The sequence below is a fragment of the Ammospiza caudacuta genome, chromosome 2, assembly GCF_027887145.1.
Source record: "Ammospiza caudacuta isolate bAmmCau1 chromosome 2, bAmmCau1.pri, whole genome shotgun sequence".
Taxonomy (NCBI): Eukaryota; Metazoa; Chordata; class Aves; order Passeriformes; family Passerellidae; genus Ammospiza; species Ammospiza caudacuta.
This window is the reverse complement of record NC_080594.1, coordinates 70,487,859-70,513,279: the sequence shown is the minus strand read 5'-3', so window position 1 is coordinate 70,513,279 and position 25,421 is coordinate 70,487,859. Positions and strand designations below refer to the sequence as shown.

The 25,421-nt window shown below is 43.2% G+C and overlaps 1 protein-coding gene across 1 annotated transcript; it reads right to left on the bottom strand.

Annotated features, from left to right (window-relative positions):
* Positions 1 to 6,719: 6,719 nt before the first annotated feature.
* Positions 6,720 to 25,360, bottom strand: KLF5 (KLF transcription factor 5). The gene is made up of 4 exons (XM_058825352.1): positions 25,131 to 25,360; positions 22,411 to 23,290; positions 21,236 to 21,295; positions 6,720 to 8,643 (listed from the first exon to the last, which is right to left on the bottom strand). Exons 1-4 carry the CDS (start codon positions 25,350 to 25,352, stop codon positions 8,465 to 8,467), a joined length of 1,341 nt encoding a protein of 446 aa, XP_058681335.1. The 5' UTR covers positions 25,353 to 25,360; the 3' UTR covers positions 6,720 to 8,464.
* Between the last annotated feature and the right edge of the window lie 61 nt (positions 25,361 to 25,421).

Here is a 25,421-nt window from a genome sequence, read left to right as displayed (position 1 = left end):
ACATGAAGCAGCTCTGGGGAGCGTTTCCAGGCGCTGGAAGGCAATTGTCTGTGCTGCTTAATTGTTAGCGCAGTGCCTGGCACTGCAGAGCCAGGGCCAACTTTCCCAAACAATTCCCAAGCTCAGGCCAACAGCTGGCATGGGCTGGGGCCACTCTCAACAGACAGCTTGTGTGCAGAGCAAGGAGAGAGGAGGTCGGGAATGTGGATGCACTGCTTCCATCTCCCCTGGCCTCAGCGCCAGGGAACGGTCCCAGGCATGTTTGATTTACGAGTACAGACACAGCTCTGGTTGCTCAAACAAGGCTTGTACAACTGTGCTGCTGCAAGGAGAAAGCTGCTTACCCACCTTGCTGGCATAAACACACACATTTGCTTGTAGACCAACTGTATGCTTTGCCTTGGCTGTAAGATGGATTTGTTTCCATTAATTGCTAAGTGTGGTTTTTTTCAGATGTTCAGGCTTAAATGCAAGGATGAGACACTCAGGGAAAATGAATCCCAAAAATATCTGCTCATTTTGCCAAATCTCCGATGGCATTAAGGATTAGAGGTCTGAGATGGAGCAGATAGAAACTTTCTGCACTTACATGGAGTGCTGGAAAACAATTCAAATCAGGATGTCTGTCAGCCACGGGCCAAACCATCCCCAGCCATAGTTGTTCAAATAGCATACAGTTCAAAGTAATCTGGTTTTATCTGCAAATGTGGCAGTCCCAGATGTTTCTCCAGGCATGGTAAGGTGCACCAACCACACACCTTATGGCAGCAGCGGCTGGTGGTATTTGCATGGGAAGAATACTTGCTTGGAAACAAGTTGAAAATGGATCAGGTGGTCATCTTCTTTTGAGTCACCAGACCCCAGATAAAACCCTGTTCCCCACTTTGGGGACAAAGGGAACAACAGGCAGAGGAAACAGCAGAAGTTGTCTCTAAGGGACTATCGCAAAACAGCAATCCCAGACACAAGCAAATGAAGGATCATCTACCAGCCTACTATATGCAAGCTACACAACATAAATACACAAAATAATCTCCTGAAGATGATAAAACAGGAATATGTGGGTTCCCTGAGACTAATTTGTCTGCAGATGGTACATGTCAGAAATAGCTGGCATTCAGAGCTGTCTTTTCAGGGCACGCTTCTTTAAGGTTACTGAAAAGTTCCTTTATTCAAGAAATTAGCTTAAATGTCCTAAGGCACAGAATGTACTCTGAAAATACTCACATTTCATGTGATTGCTGTTGTTAATGTTTCAGAAATGAAGTAAGTTTTCCCCCGGGGACATTGAGCCTGGCTTACCCACTTGTCTGAGCTTCTTCAAAGGAGGAATGACTCTTAGTTCTGGCCTGATAACAGCACAGGAGAAAAACCAAACACAGTATTAGGAAAACAGCGATTTATTAATTTTTTGGGGTGGAGGGGAAGGAAACCACAGGTAAATTTAGTAATAGCGTATAAATATTTGTATAAGAAAACTACTGTTATTTCATTACTTACGTGAGAACACAGAGAACAGAAAAAACAAGCCAAACCAATTTCAACTTCAAGTGTATCTGAACATGTTTCTATTGCTTTTTCTTACCCACACTTTATGAATTTGAATGTTCATTCAAGGGATTCATCACAATGGGCTAAGGGGAAAGGTTTGGACCATGTAAGGCTCTTACTGACTGATAATAGGCAGCAGAGGAAATGTTGTTGATCAGGCAAGAATTCTTGCCATCTTCCACAGCAGAAATCTCACTGTATTCAAATGAAATTGGAAGATAAATATCTTTTAAAGGATCACATCTGTATCCGGCCTCAGGAGACACAGCAGATTAAAAGACTGGCATCCAGAAATTTGTTGTGAAAACTCCCCAAGAGCAATACACTAAGACTTTAGATCTTCTTTTTCTGTCATACTTAAATACAGCCGATTTTTCAAATGGAACCTATTTCAGCATATTATTTCAATCAGTGATGGTGGTTGCCCAGTAGAGCACAAAGTGTGCAAGGTGCCCAGAGTCACCTACAAGGTGGTGTCAGTGGTGCCAGCTCTGCACCAACACCACCAAGGAAGAAGGCTGCTCCCACAGACCCAGACCTCAGAGCCGTCGCTGGTGCCAACGCAGCCTGCAGAAACAGATTTCTCAAGCCTGCTCCAGTCATGTGAGTAACTGAAGCTGCACATTTCTCCTCACAGAAGCAAAACATCTGATCCACCTAAAAGGGATTTAGTTTAGCACCTATGGTGGGGTGTAATGTAAGCACACAATCCAGAAAATGTTCATACTGCTAATGTTTGACCCTACAGCTTAAATACTGATAAATGTATGTGTTTAGAATTCCTAATGGGGTCCTAGAGCTGTGCTTTTGTAGATTTGTAGCAGAGCCTCAGGCTTCATGCTGTTAAGGACTCAATGTTCATCCCCATTCAGGATCCAGAACACCTTTCAGCAAGGTGTTGCCCTTCCAAAATCCTCTTGGGATCTTAATGTCAAAGGCACACTTCTGGCTCGCTTTCTATGAGTCCACAGCATGAAGTTTCTTACAAGCTGCTGCTGTTTTTCTTTGCTAAGTCACTAGCTTGAAGCAATTTGGTGATGGTTCCCTTCTCTGATGGAGTAAGCTGTGTAGCAGAATAGTGCTCCAGTGGCTGGAGATGCAGTACTGGCTCCTACTGGCCCTGAGAAAGCCAAAAGCACATGTCCACAACTTCCCAGGATATCCAGCAGGCCATGGACTATTCAGGGGCACAGTGAGAGCTCACTGCATTTGCATTCATCCTGCTCAAGCAGCCAGGAGAATTCATGGGACAGGAAAAAGAGAATTATGAGTCTGCATCCTCTCAGCGTGGGTACTGACCTGGGAGACTGGGACTCTGGTCCCTCTGAGGGGTCTATGTCCTTTTTTCGGTCTAGTGATCCACCCCAATGGGTTGGAAATAATGACAAACCACAATAACAATAGCCAGCTAAACAAAACAAGTAAAAACAGAAACAACAAATGGGGAGAGAAGCTGGGAAGAGAAATGGCCTTTGGGGATATTATTTTGAAGAGACTTGAGACTTTGATTTCCCAGGCAGAGGAGATGGCAAATCAGCCAGTGTGACTCCTTGTTTCTTGAGAAAGAGACAAACCACATTTTTCAAAATCTTCCTGTAGCCAAAGCTGTTGAACTGACTCTGCTACAGTAAAAAAGAGTGAAATGGGAAAATGGGGAGGTCAGTACAGAAACAAAGGTTGGATATCCCATGACTCCACTCTGAAGCCTTTCTAAGGTGCTGCCTCAAAAGTAGAGAATCTCCTTTGGCACCACATATCTTTGCTTGATCCCATGGGAAGGAGAAGGCTCTAATCAGGTTCCTGAGCCCTGTGTGGGATAAAGATCACACTAAGTGTAAAAGTCCTGTGTATTGGCACAAGCACCGCACATACAGGAGAAAGCTTCCCCTGTTACACAGCACTGGGAGGCTGGCAGAACACAAACAAGGCACATTGTTATTGTTTATGCCATGAACTCAAACCTGAGGCAGGTGAGAAGGGTGCTCTAGCCAGCACCAGTGCAGCACTGGGCCACAGGCAGGCAGAGCAGGGCTGGGGCAGCCCTGGCCCAAGCCCATCACCACAGCTGCCCAGCTGGGTGGGAAGGAACAACAGCAGGAGCTGGAGCTATAGGAGCAATTGGAAATAGGAATTAAGCCTGAGACTGATGGGCAGCAGAAACAGAATAAGGTGGAGACTGAGAAGGAAAAGTGGAGAAAGGAAGCCTACTTTAACAAGATATCCTGGAGACCTCACTTCAGAATGCTGTCTACTGCCACCTGAACAGGTCCTCCTGCAGAAATAACTCACATTTCTAACCTGCCTAGCTGAAGTTACTTTCTTTTTCAGTGTGAATTCACTTTGTCTCATAATATAACCACCCTCCCCTCTCCCCATATCTCCCTCCCTTCCCCCCCTCCACCCCTCATTTAGGAGACTCCAAAATAAAGAAATTATATACTCCTTGGAAACAGAAATTCATAATTTCATTTCTTTCTCATTGCAGTACACATAACAGGGAACACAGAGTTTTAAATTTCCCCAGCTGCTTGGATATTTGGAGAGGACATGGAGCACTCATTTTCTCCTCAGCTAACCTGTGGAGCTTGCTGCTGTGACGGGTCACCAGGAGCAAGTACTTTCCAGGATTCAGAACTTAAATGAATGTGCAAATGAGCATGCCCACACAAACCCCAATATATATTTATATTCATATTTATATATAAACAGCAACTACTTTTAGCAAGGACAATAACAACATCAAAGGAATCTGGTGAACAAAGGTGCTCTCCATTTGCCACGGACTGGCCTTTGTTGTAGACAGACTGGGCTCTGCCTGGTCTCCATGGGTTCTCCAGTGGCCTGAGTGTGCTCAAATTCCAAATCCCAAACAAGCAGCATTGGTGAGGGGGCTGGATACATTGTAGATGGCAACAACAACCTTATGGGTAGCAGTGCAGGAGAAGAGGAGTAAGTAAACACAAGCAAAGTACGCCAGTCGTTTTATTAAAAGCATATCCATTGGGCTGCTTCTGCTACTTACAGTGGCCAATAAATTCCCTCTGTCCTAACACACTCAAAGTGCCAGGATACATTATTCAGTACATGAGTAATCAACCACATTCTTTTGGCTAATAGCAAGTTGTTGAGCTGGACTCTTCATGAAGGTCAATAGCAACACCACTATGGCAGCTGCAGAGCGTGACAGAGCCTCATTACCCACCGGATTAAAACAAGGATCCGTGCAAGGATCCTGGGTGATGAAGGTAACGAGGTTCCTAAGTGGGCAGAGGACCTTCTGATCAGGCTGTCAGGTCACATTGAAAACCATGGGAAGAGACTCAGCACCCAGTGAGGTGGAGGACGAGTTGTTCATGTGGCCGCCAGAAAAACCAGTAGGCCCACTGGATTTTCTCTCTTCGCATGGAATGATAATTTGGGTTCTGAAGGGTAATTGGAGAGTTGAACTCAAGGGTAGCCTTGGTACCTTGGGGGACTCTGTGCCAACTGCTGCAAAGGAACTGAGCAGGGGCTATGGTAACAGTGCTTTTCTTTCCTTGCAGGTTTTCAGACCAGGCAGCTGTTGAACTCCTTTATTAATACTGTGCTTGGCAGCTGTAGTACTTGCCAGAAAAGAAAGCCCCTCTGCTTTAGGTTTTGTAACATTCTTGTTCATGGGTCTGTTCTCTCTCTCTCTGTTTGCATCAGGTTAAATGCTGCTGAAGTAGACAAGCCTAATTATGGCCTTTCATTCAAGATTAATATGAAGCCATTAGGCTGGTTTATGCAACCAGGTAGCTGAGCAATAGAAACATCTAAAAGAAGTATGAGGCAATGTTGGAGGCTGAAACCATGCAATCAGTGGGCTTTCATTGTGAAAAGGCTTGGAAAACAGAGGAGTGAGTGCTGCCATCATCCACTGACTTGAGACAAAACTCAGCAAAGAGGAGACAGGGGCCACCAAACCCACCAGCAGTCCAGCTCAGACCAGGGGCTGAGCTAAACAGAGGAGCTTGCCAATCCCAATGCCCCCATCGCCGCTGGTACTCAGCAAAATAAGCTCTAGAAGCTCTTTCCCAGTGACATGGACAGCTGCCCAATTCATTTCCAGCTTCTTCTCCAAGCAGAAATGCCTGAAAGAAACTTGGGTGTTTTTCAAATGGCTGGACCAGGAAAGGGTAATGGCACAGCAACGCTTCTGGGAGCTCTCTCTCCCTATGCTCCAAAACATTGTTCTGCTGACTTTTGTAGTTGTGCAGTTAGGTGAGATGCAGGGAGAATTTCTTAGCAGTTAACTGGGTCTTCACTAAGTTGGTTAATGCCATCCTAACTATTTTGTAAAAGGAGAGATTAGATGACATGTGGAAGACAGTAATTAAGAGAGAAAAATCAATTGAAGAAAAATCAAAGTTTGATTGTAAGGAAAGAGCATAGAATTTCAAGAAAGGATTTAGGAATCAGAGCTTATGAGATAATAATGGTATTTTGAATAAAGGATTGGTTTGAATATTAACATTTGCTAGAAACCTATATTTAAACTTACTCTTTCATTGGTTTTAAGATAAATTGATTTTTAAAAGCCCAGCATGCCTTTTCCCTTGAAGCCTGGAGGAAACAAGAGAGATGTACCCCCAGAGATGAACAAACACAATCACTTGAATTTTTCATGTGAACTGTACTTCCACTTCCAAGGGAGAAACACTGAAAACAAGACACTGATATGGCAGGCGTAGTGCTGATACTGCATAGTGCTGTGGGACCTTCCTGCCCTTTCTAGGGCATGAAAGGACCTTTTGGAGAGAAATTACTTTTGGGCAACACTGTCAATGAGTGTGAATAGATTTTAACCATTTTGAAAACATGAAGGAATGTGTATACTTCTATACACCCAACAGGTGCCTTTCATTTCCAATCATGCTACTGTGGATGCTCAACTACAACCCTTTCCAGGCAACCAGTCACTTCCTTTTAAGCTCAGATAGCAGAAAAGCACCGACCCTTATCCCTTCCCATGTATAATTTCCATCAGGGCAGGCTGCAGAAGTGCCAGGTACTTTCCAAAGAGGCAGTCCCTATCTAGAATAGACATTCTTCACTTAATACTGTCATGATTTCCAGCTTCTACTGCAAAACACAGAACTTTCGTTGTCAGGAGCTAGAGAAAGCACATGCACGCAAACATACATTAGGCACTTTGTTTTATTTTGCAAAAAAAAAAAAAAAGTCTTTATATATAAACAATTTCATTCTCTCTCAAAACATTCTACAACTATACAGCTGTTTGCTCCATCATTTGCATAGGAAATACCACAATACAAAAATAAGGTAGGGGGGAGGCAAAAGAAGCAAAACAGCAACCAATTTCTGCATGTGTTTCCATGTATAAACATTTGAAGCCTTACAAAATTATTTACATCGTTTGTCAACTATTTACATTGAGAGCAACATTTCTAACTATAACAAACAAAACTATAATTTATCAAGTATACGTAAAATTGTCTTAAAAAAAGAAGAGTCTATCATATACCACAAATAAATAAAGACAAACAACAGTTTTAACAAAGCTAGGTTTTCCTGCAAGACCCTTTTTTTTTTTTGGTATTTTGATTGTCTATTTTAGCCTTTGGTTGACAGCTTAATATTACGGCTTGTGAAGTTCCGACACTTCTTAGGTTTGTTTGGTTTTCTCCTGTTGTCTGGCCAAATCCTACCTGGTCTAACCTCATCTTTGGCCCTCCATCTATGATTTCAAGGCTGAGCACGGTGGATCAAAGTCATTGTTAGCATAAAAGGGCACCATTAAATTGACTTCCGTGGAGTTTTAGCTACTTCTGTAAGCAGTAAATTTGTCCCTGCGTGTGTAAATGTGAATAGTGGATTAACTAAACTGCACTGTAATTAGAAAAAAAAAATTACTGTATCCTTTACCTTCTAGTAAATTACATCCAATATCCACATGAAACTAGATCATACTGGTGCTGAACCAGCTTAATGTGTCTATGTATGAAAACTGCATCCTAAATCCTTCTTTTTAAAGTGATACTAAGTTTAGCTTATGGTAAGAGGTTTAACATTCTGTGTTCATTTTAACTATCCCCGCTATTTCAGCTTCCAACATTTACTTTACAGTTCATTCTCTGTGTTTTGCCCTTTTACGCAATTTGAAAACAAACTCCTGCTTTGAATATTCAGTGCACACCATTGAGTTAACAGGTACAAAACATCTGACTAAATTGGTACTATTTTGAGAGGTATTTAAGTAACTTTTTTTTATAAATGTGCCAAGTTATCAAATGTAAAACAACTGCTTTTTTCAGATGTTTCTTAGAAAACTTTTGTATTAAACCTAAAAAGCTGATTTGCATATTTACAAAATCTTTGTCATAGCAAACATGCAACACACAGAACAAAATGCTTTGTTCTATGGCTGTTTATGAATTTTCCTATGTATTTTATATCCACAGAACGGCTTAACATTAAAAAAAAAAACCCACATGTACTTAAGTATGTCCAGTAAAAACCTGACAGATTACAGTTCATGGCTTTTCCACTGTGTGCATTCATCTGCATCCTCTCCTTAATTTGTTTACTAAACATTGTCACAATAATGACAGTGCTTTGGTCAAAACACTGCAAGAGGAAAAAAAAAGTATATAAGCTGCAATGTGTTGAGATATAATACTTGTAAAGAGATGAAACCTGCTGAATAAAGCCATATACATCATGAAAGCAAACAAACAACTGAACACTCTGGCAATTGTGATACAGTGTCTTCCCTTTTTCAGCATAAATATACAAAATATACATTTCCAGTTCTTTTTTGAGATCTCTTTTTAAGTGGATACACTCAAAAATTCAGCTAATTTCAGCTGTGTGTCGAGAGTCAATAGGGAATTGCATAGATACAGGAGAGCCTCCGTGAGCAGTCCAGCTCCTAGTTCTGATGCCGCTTCATGTGGAGCGCCAGGTGGTCGGAGCGGGAGAAGCTGCGGTTGCAGACGGCGCACTGGAAGGGCTTTGCCCCCGTGTGCTTCCTGTAGTGGCGCGTCAGCTCGTCGGAGCGCGCGAACCGCCAGTCGCAGCCCTCCCACGTGCACTTGTAGGGCTTCTCACCTGGAACAGAGCAGGCAGAAATGGAACATCAGCTGCCACCCCTCAGCACAAAACTGACCTGAGTCCGCACTGAACGGCACTGCTCTCCCATTACATATCCTCATTATCCACAGCTCTGTGCATCAGGCCCCAAACTAACAGCCCCTTTGTTTTTTCAGCTCTTGAAAATGGGATTTAATAACTCACTAAAATGTACAAAACTTTCAAACATGCAAATTGGAGAGAGCTACAGTACAGTAATGCAGAGTTAAAAAGCCTGCATGAGACCAAAACCTGCTCCTTTACACTCACCACAGTATGGGAGGGAGTATGGGGAAAAAAAAGCAGTCTTGTGCGACAATCAAGACTGGTTTGTAACTTAACTTGCACCTTTCAAAAATGGGCAAGTTATACAGTGCCTTTTTAAGAGGTCTGAAATGGCAAAGAAGATTTCTATAAGGATTCTTCGCAGTGTGCAGATCTGTTCAAGAGCTTCTGATGTGTGAAGAAAGGGGCACAGTGTGCTACAAACACAACGGGGATAGTATTTCCTAAAATGTCACAAGCAATAAAAACTTGTGGTATCCTGCCTGGGGCTAGCTATAAATAGGAGAAAGCACCTCCAAGTTCAAGGCACCCATTTTCAGAATAAAATGTCTTTAATCAGGTGCTTAAATAGCCATATTTTAAGATGGCAAGTTCTTGCTGTCTTCAGCAGTCTATACTGACACAGGAGGAACATGGCATCTCAAAACTTGCTGTGTTACAGCAGCAACCGGCCCAGGCACCTGAAATGTTCATGTTCATCCATTTTAGAACTAGAAACACAGTATTTTAAGCATGCCTACAATTTACAGGTGTTTGTTGAAATGGGGGAAATATGGATTCACAAAGCCATGATGACTTCTGTGTGAAATCAGAATTTTACACGTGTATGTACACCTGCCTAGGAGCTTGTATGGGCATGATGTCACCACACAAGCAAGCTTCATATAAATAAAGAGGTTAATGTTCTTCATATAAATAAAGAGGTTAATGTTTGATGTTGTTTGACAAAAACACCTTGGAGTTGGGAGAGTGAATTGCTATCTATATTATTTTGTATTAATTTGACTTGTTTGTCAAGAAGATAAAGAAAACCGAGCATATCAAAGCACTTGACAGTAGCTTCATTTGGAACAGAAACCAACCAAAGCTGAGCTTTTCAAACATTTCTTTCTAATCCATCTTACAGATCTTCTACATCCCCACTGGTCCCAAACCTTTGCACTGACAGCTCAATCCTACTGCAGACTGAAGTGCCTCCTACTTTTCCCTGTTTCACTACCACACCCGCACACGGAAGAAAGAGAGGGACCGGTATCCTGCAATCAGAGTGCTTATTCTGCATCAGTTATGCAGGTAACACCACCTGAGAAGCTCCAAACCATTACTTCAAAGGCACGTATTTATCATGCAGATGAAATTACGAAACTTCTTTTGTCTGGGAGTTTCTACTGCTTCATCTGATCAGCTAGAAAGATTTCATCTACTACTGAATGCAGAATGAACCCTCTGCCCATAATGGGGATGTGACTTTGTACTGGCAGGTGTTGTCACAACCAGAACTAGAACTTTTCAAGAAAAAACTAACTACTCACCTAACCAACAATCTCTTTGCATCAACAGCAACTGGGATTTATTGAAGTCATGGTAGAAACATAACATTTCTTAGGAAAGACAAGAGCCTGGCATCACCTCTCACAGAATTTGTAATTATTTGGTGGATCACAAATCAGATCAGAAATCATCACAGATTTGTGTCACAGCTGAATTTACTCAGAGTAAACTCTGATGCTGATTGAAGATGGGAATGATCTATCATATAGGGTTCTTTTTTGCTCCATGAAACACATACTGTAGGCTAAAATACAAATTTCATTCAAACATGGTGTGTAAGCTTTTCTAACACCAATGAATCCAGCTGAGAACAAATCTGATCTTCAGAGTAGAATAACAGAAAATGTCCCTATTCAGTGAGGGATCTTTTGCACTATATAGATGATCCTCAATGTATTTTAATTGGTTTAACAGTGGAGGCTGTAAAAGCCTGTGTTGCTGATCCAAAGGCACAGCACCAGGGAGATGATCTTTGAACATTTTGTGTTAAGGCACATGTGCACACACAGAGGTTACACAGAAGTATTACTCCTGTATTTGAAATTTCTTAATTTAGAGACAGTGTATTTATTTATTTTCCTCCATTCTTTCTTCTTTTCTCCCCGTTTCCTTTAAATTCTTCTTTAAAAGTTTTCACTCAAAGCTGCCACATTATACTTGATGCTGAACTCACAGTGCTGTGAGCCTGACACCCTCACTGGCCAGGGAGAGCATATACAGTCAGGCCTCCATCTACTCCAAATGCTTCTTCTTGTGTTTTGCAGGATTATACAAGGAATGACAGGGAAGGTAAAGAGGGCAGGAAAACAGCACTAGTGAACAAATGCCCAGGAATATCCAGACCAGACTGGAATGGGGACCCGGAGATTAAGATCTGTTTCCAAGTCTGGTGCTGAGGAGGTACGAAATACAGCTTTTACTGAGTGTTAGGCTATGCTGCACTGTAAAAGCAGCCTCAAAGCTGTCCTGTGTAGGTGACACCTGACCCTGTCAGAGTCCAAACAGCAACAAAAAAAGCTGTCCCCTGTTAAAACCTTTCCTAACATGCGAGCAGTGTCAGCAGGTGTTGTGAGGGCTCCTGGCAGAGGAAGTGCCGGCGTGCCAAGAGCAGCGAGCCATGTGCCCCGCTGGGTGCCACAGCCCCCCAGGCAATCCCTGTGCCCCACTGGGTGCCACAGCCCCCCAGGCAATCCCTGTGCCCCGCTGGGTGCCACAGCCCCCCAGGCAATCCCTGTGCCCCGCTGGGTGCCACAGCCCCCCAGTCAATCCCTGTGCCCTGCTGGGTGACACAACCTCCCAGGCAATCCCTGTGCCCCGCTGGGTGACACAACCTCCCAGGCAATCCCTGTGCCCCGCTGGGTGACACAACCTCCCAGGCAATCCCTGTGCCCTGCTGGGTGACACAGCCTCCCAATGCTGAGTCCCATGCCAGGACCCCCATCAAATCCCAGGGCACTGCTCAGCAGCTCACCACACTGCCATGGGCACATCACTGCCTGCCACAGCCACAAATCATCCTGGACACCAGTGTTGCTCCGGGAAAAGCTCAGGCAGTGCCATGCAGAACAGCACCACTCCTCCTTGCTGGCAGACTGCTGCAGACCTGAGCTAAACCAAGCACTGCTCAGGGGATGAGCACAGGAACAAGCTGGTGCCTTACTCAGATTGTTTTAATAGTGTTACTTTTATGTACTGGAAATTAAAGCCAGAACGCTGCTTTTAACCCCTGCTTTGGCCAACAGTGAGAACTGGAAAATATATTTTTAGTGCCAGTGTAGAGGCCTGGATTATTTTGAATAAATCCTAGGGGTAAAATACTGAATATCTATGTTTGTAATGCTAGTTTCCGTTGGAAAGTTTTATTTAAGAACTGAATCAATTTCAAATGTTTTCCTTTTGGGCAAGGAGGAAGGGGGGGGGGTAAAAAAAAGTAGGTGGAGATTAATTTTCACTCCTTTAGAGCAAGCAGAACAACTAGCTGGTAGTGTTTTCTCTCTCTCAACCTATACACATGCTTTTTGTCATTTAGCAGAAATAAGAATTTGGTCTTAAGTTCCTGCAAACAAGGGGAAAAGAGTCTCACATATTTTTCTGAAGTGATCCTACTTCTTTGCTGTGCTGACTTTGAAGGTCAGAGAAATCTGGGTTGAAGACTTATTTTTAAAAAAACACAGGTATACACAACAAGGGACACTGAACTCTTTATCCACTGTTTTCATTGGCTACATAGTAATGTAAGATTTGTTTACTTTAATGATTGTGTGAAATACAGTAGCTGTAAAGTTTCAGAAGTATTTGGTTTTCCTCCAGCAATTTAGGGCTTCCATAGGGTGTTAAACCAAGAATGCCACTGGTCATCAAACATGAGAGCAGTACAGCTCAGTTACTGGAACACGACCATGGTATCAAACAGATATTTCACTGTAAAGGCAAGAAAACAGCTAACTCCTCCACTTCAGGGGAGCTTCCACAGGATTTGTTAGAATGTCAACACTGTTCAACTAAAACACCATGGAGGAAGCTGGTACCGATTTCCAGCCAAATAGCACACTCCAATCCTTTCTTCCCAAGCCAGAAATATTATACACAGCACTTCTGGGAAACAGAACTGCTTTCCTTTAAATTATACTTCAACAGGATAGGGATTTCATAAGTTTAATTGGATTTCTGCACAACCTCCTTCCAGTATCAATGGTTTAAAATATTTTGCTAGGCTTATACATCACAAAATATATTTTGAAGTTCTTGAGCTCTTAATATGCATCCATTCTCCAGTTTAAAAAACATACATTTGTGGGGCATGAGAATGAGACTTGTATTTGAGCACAGAAATTTTAAGCCCTAATGTTTAGATTGGAAGGTCTTTAAAGAAAGCATGCAGCAAGAGATAAGGGAGTTTAACCTGAAAGGAGACTATTTTGCTTCCAAAGTGTCTATTTGTTATAAAAAAAATTATTCATAATGCTGTGAGATTACCAGGACATCCAAAAGACATTTAGATGTCTACATATAACGTGCTACACGAGCCAGCCGCTTCAACAGATAAAATCTCCCCCAACAGATCTCGGGTTTCTTATCAATACCACAGGAGAGTGGTCTGGACCAGTAAAGTACACACACTGTGTTGCCTCTTCTCCCTTTAATTTATCTTCTGATTCAGTTGTGTCAAAACGCACCACTGGCTTTCCTAACGTTCAATTCTAGTCGCTGGCAGTGACCCTCGTGGCCACGCTCATTTGGGTGAGGCACAGTGCCACCCGCGTTGGGGGGAGACACGGTCATTTTGAAGACACCCTCTATCTTCAACACACAGCCTCTGCTCAAGAACATGTTTCTGTTTAAAATTGCTTGGAAAAAACAAGTCACTGACAGACTCCATTATTGATGAATCTCCCCATTAATAAGAAAATAAGCTTCCTTATTTCATCAAAGAGTCGTATGACTTTACTTCTTTTATTTCTGCAATTCGCTGCCAGGACAGCTTTCTTTAAAAAAAAAGCTGTAAACAGCAAGGGCTGGATTTTCAAACCTAAAGTTAGGTAACTCTATTGGTATGCAGAAATCCAAATACAGATATTACACCAGCCAATGCCTGCAACTTCACTTGTTTCCTATCAGAGATTTCTGTCAGAGCAGTGAGTCTGGAGCTCCCTTAAGGAATAACAAATAGTACACTTTTCAGAGACTCCAAAATCACAACTCCTGATTACAGCTCATAAGGGTATAAAAGTATAAAGACAGGCCCCCCCCGCACCCCCTTCCCCACGGCCTCCAGTCTTGCAATCATTTTAATATTACTTGTGCTTATTATGGAACTATTTCTAGCAGCAAGTGGCTGGCCTTAAAAATATTTGGGCAGGTGTGATAAAATTGTGGCAAAGCAGAAGTTTCTGTATCAAAACTGCACCAGTTATGTGCATAACCTTTATCATGTTCAGCTTTAAAACAGATTATTAGAAAGATTTATGTTGTCTCAAAGATTTCTGGCACATTTGTTTTCAAATTTTTCATATTAACATCAGTTCTTGTAATTTCCTGATATGCTATAGCCTCAAATTTTAGAAATAATAAGAACAAATGAAATGTTTTTTCTGTTTTGAAATAGTGTTTCCCTAGCTAACAGCACCATAGTTTTATACTCTGACTGGGTTACTGGGGTGTGTGTCTGCAAGCATTCAGAAGTTTTTTGCTCTCAACATTTACCTAAAATCAGATCTTCTTTCTCTTATTGACTAAGTGCTAAGTGCTGTAGTCATCATTAAAAGCAGTTTCTAGGTTTGGTTTTGGGGGTTTTTTTGAGAAAGAACAAAAAGCTGGATTTTCAAAATAAGTAATCCCTCACTTGTTTAAAATATCTTTAGTGTACTAAAATTCTCAGTTGTCCAAGATGGAGATGGATGAGAGGACTGATAGCAAGCCGGTTACATCCAGCTAATTGTGTGTGCAAAACAAACGCAGCCCTTGAAACAACCATCCACAAATGGTATGAATGAGCAGCATATGCAGCACACTTCTAAATGCAATAAGGTCCCTGCCTGCTATAGCAGTGGCTAAAGGGGTACTATTAAATACTCCTTCACAATGAAACAGCATTTTAAGGAATTTTGTAACAGAGAGCTTTGAGCTCAGCACAAAGTCCGGTCACTGATAAATGAAGCACGAACAGGAATAAAAGACAACTCACTGGTGATCAAAGAGGACAGCCAAAGGAATTCACTGTCTGACTGCAGAGGTGCAGAAGGCATTACCTTCTCAGCACTCCCACCAGTGCTAGAAGCACACTTATTTTGCTAAGTGTTGTCTTATGCTGTTCAAGGATTAGTGGGGAATCTTGACTGCCCTGTGCAATGGTTTATTTTCTTTCTGGTATAACATTCTGTCTTAACAGAGGTGGTCTCTCTTCAAGGAGATATGCAAACACAGAGAAAAGGAATTTTTTTAAGTAGGTTTATAAGAAATCCATGCCATTTAGGGTGCACGGCTGTGTCTACACATCCTGTGCTGAAGAACACATTTCCACACCTATGCCTGTGGTACAAGAACTGCTCTTTAGCTCTTTCACCAATAACACTGGCTTTTGTACAGTCAGATAAGAGGCGCTCTTAAAATGGAATTTATTAAACGCATACTCTAAACTTCCAGATCTCCATCTACTGTATGCACACATACAGCAAAAGAAAAAAAAGCAATACATTAGAGGCATTTTAACTCAAAGCAAAGCACTGTGCACTCGCCAAAATCAAAGGTTTTAATATGTCCTTAATCAGAGTTGTTAAGAGATCTCTGAATATAAATAATGCACCCTGACAGGACAGGAATGCTGCTACCAAGATACTCAGACTAAACTAGGACATTACTTAAATGTTTCTAATCTTTCACCAATGGGAGGTGCAGGTCATCTAACAAACAACAAGCAACACGCTACCCTGCCTGGAACTGGGAGTCAGTCGTCCCAGTCAAGCCTCAGAAATTAATTACAATAAGGAATGTCTGATCAAATAATGGAAAGTTTTAATCACTGGCAATTGCTGTGAATCTTGGGACTATTAGCCTATGTAGGGCGGTCTCAAACTGAACTATATTTAAAGCTGGTCTCTTAGGTCAACAGTTTCCTTATCAAGAATCAAATATCCTGGAACTGAAGTTTAATCCTCTCAGGGAGCAATTGACAGAAACAACAGTTTTTTTAAGCTGTCATGCTTAGAGGGACTTTCTAGGCTTTTAATCAAAAAGAACATATTAGGCTTTTCTTTCCAATATCTAAAATCTAACTGGAATACCCTCACCTGACACCTAGGAATTTAATTCCTGCTTCATAGAAGTTTAATGGTGGATACCAGTGAGAATGATCAGTAATGTTTACATAAAATTTAGTTTTATGCTGCTAACATTTCAACCTCTTTTGAGCAACACATTTGAACACTTCCCATTCTGATTATAACTGCAGATAAAGAACCAGATCAATTATTCCCAAGGCCTGCGATCATTCATGAAGTGTTTGAAAAAAAGGCATTATTTTCCCTTAAACTGTGGTTTGCACAGGAAAATAATGTACTTCCATTTCTCACACAGGCAACTAATGGATTTAGCAGAATTCATAAATAAAAGATACTAACATACCCTTCAGCAGTGTCTAGCAACACTGCACTTTAATGCACTTTGTCAACAGTTTTCTTTAACTCTCTTCCACTTTTCCTTATGGTCTCTATCAATGATGGCATTTACTGACAGCTCCTTAAAATGTAATCTATGCAACTCATCCATTTAACAGGTCAAAGAAGCTGGATCTGCACAGAAGCATTACTTAATTGCTGTTTTCAAGATTTCAGGGTAAGAATTGCTATGGCTGCAACCATGTGCAAGGCAGAGTCTTTTGGGGCTCCATTCCTCATCTGCACACCATGAAGAGAATCCCGCACCCAAGTCTCGGTATGATTTGAATTCATTTGTGCTTTTCTTCCAGCACGAGCCCAACTACTACTTGTCTTCCCTTCCAAACCAGGCTTCCCTTCCTGAATTCCCGGGCAAATGACAGCACCCTGAACAAGTGTCCCTATACAGGTATGGTGAACTGAGCGCGCCAAGTCCCAGGGACTGCTGAAGTCTACTGCTTACAACTGGCTCTAATCCTGATGCACCATCGGTCTAATTCTGGATCTATTGAGGCAGAGATCTAAAATAAAATAAAACGTTTAACACCTTGACAAACCGCACAAGTCAGCAGCTGTTCCGCTCCTATATAAACATTTGAAATAACCAGGGACAGTGGAAGTATTTTGAGTGCATCTCATTAGGGAAATGCCATTTCTCTTGAGTTATCTCGGCTTCCACTTCCCATCACCAAATACAAGCTAGATCTATAGATAGAGATGAAATAGTTCTGCAGTTAATGCTAGAAACTATTAATGGCAAGCCCACCATGTGACCAGAGAACATGCCTGTACAAAGACTCTGTATACGGAAAACCAGTACACAGCTGGAAAATGTCCTCAATGCGCGTGCCTTGATGTGTTCAAAACAATCACAGATTTTCCTCTCAAAAACATACACAATTCTGAAGTGTGCGGTTGCTCACAGAAATAATTAACCTCCCCACTGACTCCATGGCCAGCTGTTCTGCAGCACTATAGGTAGTGTACAGGCATGGGACTCCAGGTGCCTGTACAGCCAACAGTCAACATCCACAATCCAAACGTTTGGCACATAAAGAAACCTAAAAGGATACGTTATAGGACCACTGTTTCCAAATGATTATGTGATATGGACATGTGCATATACTCGCATGGCAGAAGAACTGAATGAAGTTTATCTGCAATACGCAAATAACTGCTTTTCCCAGAGATTTGGCACACGTTTCAGTTTGGACATAGAGCTGTTATGCCCGAGCTTTCAGGTGGCTTTGCTGCTGAACAGCCTGTGATAAATGCACAACCCTCTCACACGTTAGATACTGCAGCTGCACAACGCCGGGTACGAAACAAAACTTGTTGCATGACGAACAGGTAACATTATTTTAAAAGAAACCATCTGCTTCAAAAGGTCAAAAATTCCACCTGTTTTGAAAGATGTTCTAATAAGTACTTTAAAATACTGAGTACCATTTAACCTGTTTCAGAAGTAACAAACATCAAATTCAGGTATCATATTGAAGTTTTTTAAGGTATCAAAATGTACCACACACCTGCTCCAGAACTGCATGGAAATGGACGAACAATGTTCTGTATCTTTTCAACACTCAAACTTTTGTTCATATTCTGTTTTGGGGTTGCCAGTTTACCAACTAAAATTTATTTCATCGTGAACAAATGGTAAAGCATTATATTGGGAAAGAAAAATTTGTGTCTGCTTCAGCAACCAGTACAAATACATAACCCTATCTCGGCTCTTAGCAGGAATACTGGATTCCTGATCAACAGCAAGAGTCCAATGTAACTACACTAGATCAGCATAACTATATCACTTTATACCACCTGACCTGGTGTAAGGTAAACAGCTTGGGAACACCTAAGAAGATACAGGATTTTTCTCTTGCCCATTCCCTATAGTTTTTTTTAGATGTAATTTATAAAGTCTGCCAGTATGTTCACATCTGAACTAAGAAAAAATATACTACAGCCTACATTCCATCCATCAAAAGTAACATTTCCTTTAGGTTCGTTCTCAAAGATCATCTACTAAACCCAGGGAAAGCCTTTCAGAAGAGAAAGGCTGCTAAATAAGTACTGTGAAAAGGTTGAGATTTTCCAATACAAAAGGAAAACCATGAGGTCTGTCTTGACTTTTAATGGCAGACAAACTTTGCTTCAGGCTCTTTTATTTTAAGATGACAGATTGCTGAGAAGGGCGGGGACTGGTTGGGATGAGAGAGAGACTGCAGCCAATTTTAAAAGGTATTGTTAAGAAACTAAGAATAAGGAGAGAACAACTTCAGTGGTCCATGATTACTAAAGAACGGGTTTAGCCAGATAAACAGGTCTGCTATCCCTGAAGGGATTTGAAAGAATATCACAGACAACTTTATTAAAACGGTTTACGTGACATTTGCTTTAGACTTTGAAGGTAAAAGCTTCATACAAAGTCCTTTAAAAATGTTTTAAAACTGAAAAATCAAAACTTATTAGTGCTGTATGAATTCACAGTTCTGGGGGGATGGGATACACATCCCCTAATTTAGCCCTCGGCATTGATCCCTGCAGAGATCAATAGCAAGATTCCCCTGCAGTCCTGGGGAAGGCTGAGCAACTCCACAGATTTCCCTGAGTTTGCACCCCTTTACTTTAGCATTCCTTAATCGATCAAACATTAAGTCAGAGATCTGGCTCTTGAAACACACTTCAATCGTATGTTAACACAGAGATCAGAATCGCTGCTGGAAATCTTCAAGTATGAAGTGAATATTCAGGAGAGTTAAACTAATCCAAACTCTGAAATACTGCAGGTAACAGGATACTGACTCGCATTCTTGCATGTAATGCACGCTTTAGACAGTTTATCCCTTCATTCACCTCCCCAGAAGACCCTTTGTATTACAGACCTGCTTAAGTTCACTAGATTTTTATCTAAAACAACATTCTTGTTTCCATGAATACATCAGCTCCTCTGACCTTTGCACGTTTTATCCACATTTCTAGGTAAAAAACTGAAGGCAACAATAAACATTAGTGACCCTAAGCAATATATGCTAGCCATGAGGTATGTATTTCTATGCATACAAGGACTAACTTTGTAAACCCTGAAGTCATTACCACTCAAGGCACAGAAAAAGATAGAAATGGATTTAAAAAAGGAAAAGCATTCATTTCAAATGCTGACTATGTAGTGTTAATGTTTAGACCAAAGCTTTGCTTTTATCTCTCTTCCTAGTTATTTTATAATAGCAATCAAGATATTTAAAACTGGCATTTAGTTCCTGGCTGAAGTGCGGAAGTGGAAACCATACACTTAAATTTACAGATTGTTTATTAAACTTCATAGAGTGGGATTCTATCATACCACTCGGATTTACAGACTCATGAAAATATTCCTTTCTTACTAAACTTACTACTAGCAAGTGATTATATAGTAAGAATAGTTTTAACAGCGTTGGTGCTTAGCTGCTTAGCCTATCACTAATGCAAAACAATTTTCTACACTTGCTTTTAATTTTTCACTGTACAACACAGGTAACTTTCATTTCTGAAAACAAGATTTCCTTAGTAACACTTAGCATGGACAAACTTATTTACCACAATCTAACAATCCATTTATAATAGCTGCTGAACAGAAGGCCTTGTTTCCATAGAGATAGTGAAACATTTTGTTAGATCATAGTTCTGGACAAGTTTTGATTTAAGCTTAGGTGAAAACTCACTCCTTGAATGGCACAGTCTGCTTCAATAACAAAGTTGCTTGGACTGTGACTCGGGTTTTGCTCTGATTCTAAACCCATGCATAAAAGAACCAGGGTTCACACTCACTTCTAAAAACAGGAATCACAGTCCCTTTCATTTAATTTCTTTACAAAATCAGTCATGTGCTTTTCACCAATTTAGCATAAGTGGTTCTGTACCAAGATCCCAGCAAAGAAACGTCCTTAACAGTTTCAGGCGTGCTGGTGGTGAGCTATGTGTTTTTCCTTCCCTCCCTCTCTCCTTCTCCCCCCTGCCTCAGCAGGTGAACACTTGGGAAGAGCATCTGGGGCAGCTCCACCTCCCAGCCACTGTCCTCAGCATTCTCAGCCCCTGCACCCACACAACCAACACCGTCCCCAGCTCTGCTCCTTGAGGGTCCAGGAACAGGGGCGGCCTCTGTAGCTGCAAGCAGAGTTTGATCAGGGTACAAAAAAACAGCTGTGACACACTGACACTTTTAATTTTCTTCATTTTGATGTCTTTTCCCAACAAAATGAAAAATTTAAAAAATCGAAGTTATGTCCTTTTTTTAAAAAAATAAACATGGAGAACCACTTGTCTTTCATAAAAATAATAAAGCCCACTTAACGCCAAGTACAAAGTAAATGGACATATCTTCAGAGTTTTCATGACATTTGTAAATAATTCTAAGATTAAATAATCCCAAAAGTTCAGAAAGAAAGCCCAAGCCAGAAAATTCTATCTACTCAGATACATCTTCAAAAGTAAAACATCTTTACTATGTTTAATTCACTAGTCAGGGAGGAAAAACAACTTTTTTTTTAACACTTCAATGGCATTTTAGACTGAAAAGGTAAGTTTCCATCTACCTCGTTGTCAGTCAGCTATTTTGAGTTCCACTGAGGTTTAACAAAACTGCATTAATAAAACAAATTTTACTTCTCACTGACCAATCCTCAAGTATTTTGTAGCTGAGCTGCCAGTCTGTCCACACCACCCCAGAGAAAGCAGGGAGAAGCTGGCAGACCCAGCATGCCTGCTTTGTCAGAAACCGCGTCAGCCACGACGAACGAGAGACAGCGAGAGGGCGAGTGCATACATACCTGTGTGAGTCCTCAGGTGCGCTTTTAAGTGAGAAGACTTTGTATAAACTTTTGTGCAGCCTAAACAAAACAAAACAAAAAAAAAAAAACAAAAAAAGCAAAGAGGCTTCAGTAGGGAGAACAGAAAACACTCCACACTATGTTTAAATTTCCTCATTCAGTGCTGGGATACTATCTGGACACATTTAAGTTTACTACTTTTTAGCGTAATTTTTGGCATTTAGAAGCAAAATTCTATATAGAATGCTCCTAGAGATATGTTGCTTGACATAGAAAAGAGAAAAACATGTATGTTTCTGGTCGACTTACTGCTTTGTAATGTAGTATATAGGCCAATGGCTGCTACAATCTATGTACAGTAACACCTGCTACTTAAGTCAACAACTTAGCAGGGGGGGATTATTTTATTATTTTTTTAAAATTTCCAAGAGGACCTGATCAAGCCAGAGTCCATGTCATTGTCACCCAGGGCTCAACACAACTCCTTCACTGGGCATTTACTGTAAGGCACACGGAATGGGTGACATGGCAGCCAGAGCTGGCAAAGGGGGAGCAGCAATTTCCCTCTGCGCTCACAGCGGGTGTGCACGCCCTGTGTCTGGGATCACGTACACGGCAGCACACCTTCCAGTCAGATCCCTCTTCCCCTCCAGTGCAGAAGGCAATCAATCTGCAGACAATTTTCAGAGATGGTTTTTATGGATTTATGAGGGCAGTTGAATCCCCTGTTCATAACAGGGAAGAATGGCTGTGGCCTCGGCTATTGAGAGCTGAAATTACTCTTGCAGTGCCAGAAAATTCAAAGCAAGCTGTACTGCACTGGACAAAGTGGGCCTCTGCTCCATAATGAATACTGGACAGTGACACTGATCTAGACTAGCAAAGCCCAAAATTTTTATTTTTTTTATTTTTGACAGAGTCTCTATTTTTTAACATGGTAAAATGAGCTCAAGAGAATGACAAATGACATGAAGAATACCAATTTATTTAATGAATGTGAGAATCTTCCACCAAAAATAACAATGAAGACAAATTCTACTTGGACAAAGACCTATTTGGTTCTCCCTAGGTGTAGACCACAGCTAAAGAAAACCACTTATACCTCATACATTATTATTCACACTTTTTTAAAATTTTATTGCAAGAGCTGGGGTTTTCTGGCAGAGACTGCTTACCTGGGTAGTCACAGTAGTGGATACGTCTTTTCTCCAAATCTGGGTTACTTCTCCTGTTGTATCTGACAGGTTGGATGTTCTGGGGTGTTATGGGCAGAGTTGCTGGTAGATTCGGGTTGTGAATCGCCAGCTTGGAAGCTATAGTTGCGGCGTACGACGGAGGAGGGGTTAAATTCTGCAGCATCTCTGCTTGTCTGTCTGGGCTTCCAGGCTCTGAGCTTGGGGGTGAAGGAGGGAAGTAAGTGGCCTGCTGCTGCTGCAGAAACTGGTTTGGCATGGTGTAGGTGCAGGGGGGGATGCCCTGGAACTGTTTCATTGCAGTCTGTGGAACAGCCGAGGAGAGCGTGTTAAGGCCCGCCATGGCTGAGGGCATGGAGACATTGCTGAGGGAGTCCATCACGGCCGCCTGGGGAGCGGCGCTGGGCATGTCTAAATCCGGCGAGCTCAAGAGCTGATACAGCTGGCCTTGCTGGGGCGTGATGGAAAGATGCACATCGGGAGTAGGAAGCTCCTGCTTGATGAAAATGTTGTTCACATCGGGGGTTTGGTGGGAGCTGAAGATGCTGGTAAATTCTGGGAGGGCCTGAGTGGGAGCAGGGGCAGGGGCAGTAGTTTCATTCTGGTGACTGAAGATGGTGACTGAAGACGGCTCTGTCTTGATGTGGGTTACACAGGGTCGCTGAGATTTGTACAAGCCAGTTCTCAGGTGGCTGATGTCGGGCAGGAAGACGTTCATGTTGATGCTGTAAGGCAACCCTTCGCTGTCGGTGAAAAACTGGTCTACAACTGAGGCACTGTCTCTTCTGTATTTCTTATGTTCAGGGATGACGGGAACGGGCGGGAGCTGAGGTGCCAGGTATTTCTCCATCTCACATCTCGTCTACAAAGACAAAACAGACCATAATCCACATGATTTGTTACCAGCTAAGAAAGATGATGGCATCCAAGTCATGTGAGGCTTTACAAATAAAAGGCAATACTGTTCATCCAGCCGCAAGACACCTAGAGAGGAAGTTATGAATGCTCACACTAATGAAAACCTGCTTGATTTTACAATCAGCATGCTGATCAACATCATCAAGGACAAGGAGATAAAGTCACGGTACAAAGCGTTCACACATTGAGACAGATCTGATGTTTCAGCATACACAAACTTTTCATCTTTTATGCCTAAAAGACAGTGTGAGGCGCAGAAGTGACAGGCGCTGTGCCTAATCTGCAGATCTCCTGCTCTGGAATTCACTGCCGAGCAGGGTGACTGCCTATCTGTTTCACCCGCTTCTCTTTGAAATGCTAACTGTAAAAGCCACATCCTCAGCTGACTATCTGAATACTAATACTTCAAATAATGTTTATATATGTAACACACTTCCATGATTTTTCATCCCTAGAAGAACGGGATTTAATTAGAAATAGAACACCGAAGTGTAAAGTTACTAATAATATCGAATAAATGGGAGACGGGTTGACTACATAAGAGTATTCTTTGTGTAAAGTGTCTCCAGGACTACACTTAAACCAATAATAATCTATGCAGTGTGTAATTGTCTAATAGCGTGATAAACATGTCCCTATCCATGCCTCGGTTCTCGGAGAGCTCTTTAATTACTGGAAAATCACCCTCTTAGCACGGTAGTGCGAGGGAATCCGTGGGTGGCTGGAGCCCTATACATTACTGGTGTACAGTCATCGGCAAAACATTTACCATGCAGTCTTCAGTGGGCAAATGCTACATTCCCCCTGCCCTGTCAAGAGAGCGCTCATACCAGACCCGTTTAGCACCCCGCAAGCGAAAGCAGCTGACAAACAGCAACTCTGTTCAGCCCGAAAGAGGATTTTAGGACCGTTCTTCAAAGACCCCCGGTAAACACCACAAACAAACACAGCCGCCTTCCCGTCCCTTTGATCTGGATCTGCCCCGACATGCCAGGCTACTTTTTCCATCTCTTGTTTACGAGTCGAGGGCAGCTCGCTTTGAAGACGGAGACTTATTTACTCCTTAGGGAAGACACCACCGAAAGGCAGCGCCCGGCAGAGCGCTGCCCGGCACCGGGGCTCCCTCTCCGCCGACCGGGGCAACGCCGGTGCCTCGCAGGGCGCCGCCCCTGGAGCGGGCACGTCCGCGGGCTGGAGCCCGGCTGCGGTCGGCACCTTCCCGCTTTTAGCTCCTCCAGCTGTTTGCCTGCGGATCCGCTCCCAAACGGCCTCCTGGGACAGGCACCAAGTCCTGGGAAGTCCCCGTTACCAGCGAGTCGTGTGCTCACCCCCCCGCCCCCCGAACATGACTCCTTGCGTGGGCGAGGAGGACAGGCGGCCGCTCTAATTCTGCCGCCGGGCAAGTGCGAAGGCAGCAGCTGTAGCTTTCAACACACTGGCGGGGGCAGCCCGGCTCCCCCCGCCTCGCCGGGACGGCCCCGGCCGCCTGGCCGCGCTCCGCCGGCGGGAACACGGGAGCGCTCTCCCTCCGCACGGGCGGGATGGGCGGCGTGGCCGCTCCCCGTACACACACATACACACGAACGCATACTCACACACACACACGCTCACTCTGCCGCTGCCGCCACAGCCCCGCAGTTGGGTGTCCGCCGCCCTCGCCCCGCAGCCCGGCCCCACCCAGTCCCGCCCGCCCCGCTGCGGCCGCTCCGGCCGGGGCGCGGCTCCGGGGCCGCGCGGGCAGCACCGAGTGCCCACCGGCGGCCGTGAGCGCTGCTCCTGCCTACCTGCACCATCTCCTCCGCCGGCAGGTTCGCGCCGCCGCCCGCCGGGTGCTGCTGCTGCTGCTGCTGAGGCGGCGGCGGCGGCTGCTGCTGCTTCAGGTCCTCTCCGGGGAAGATCACTGCCTCCCGGGCCCCCAGCACGGGCTTCAGCTGCGCGAACACCGGCTCGTCGGGCTGCGGCACGGGCCCCAGGCGGGCGGTCATGGTCAGCACCCTGGTGGCCATGGGGCTGGCGGCGGGCGCGGCGCGGACGGGCTGCCCGCCCCGGCGCAGGGCGAGGGACCAGCGGGCGGC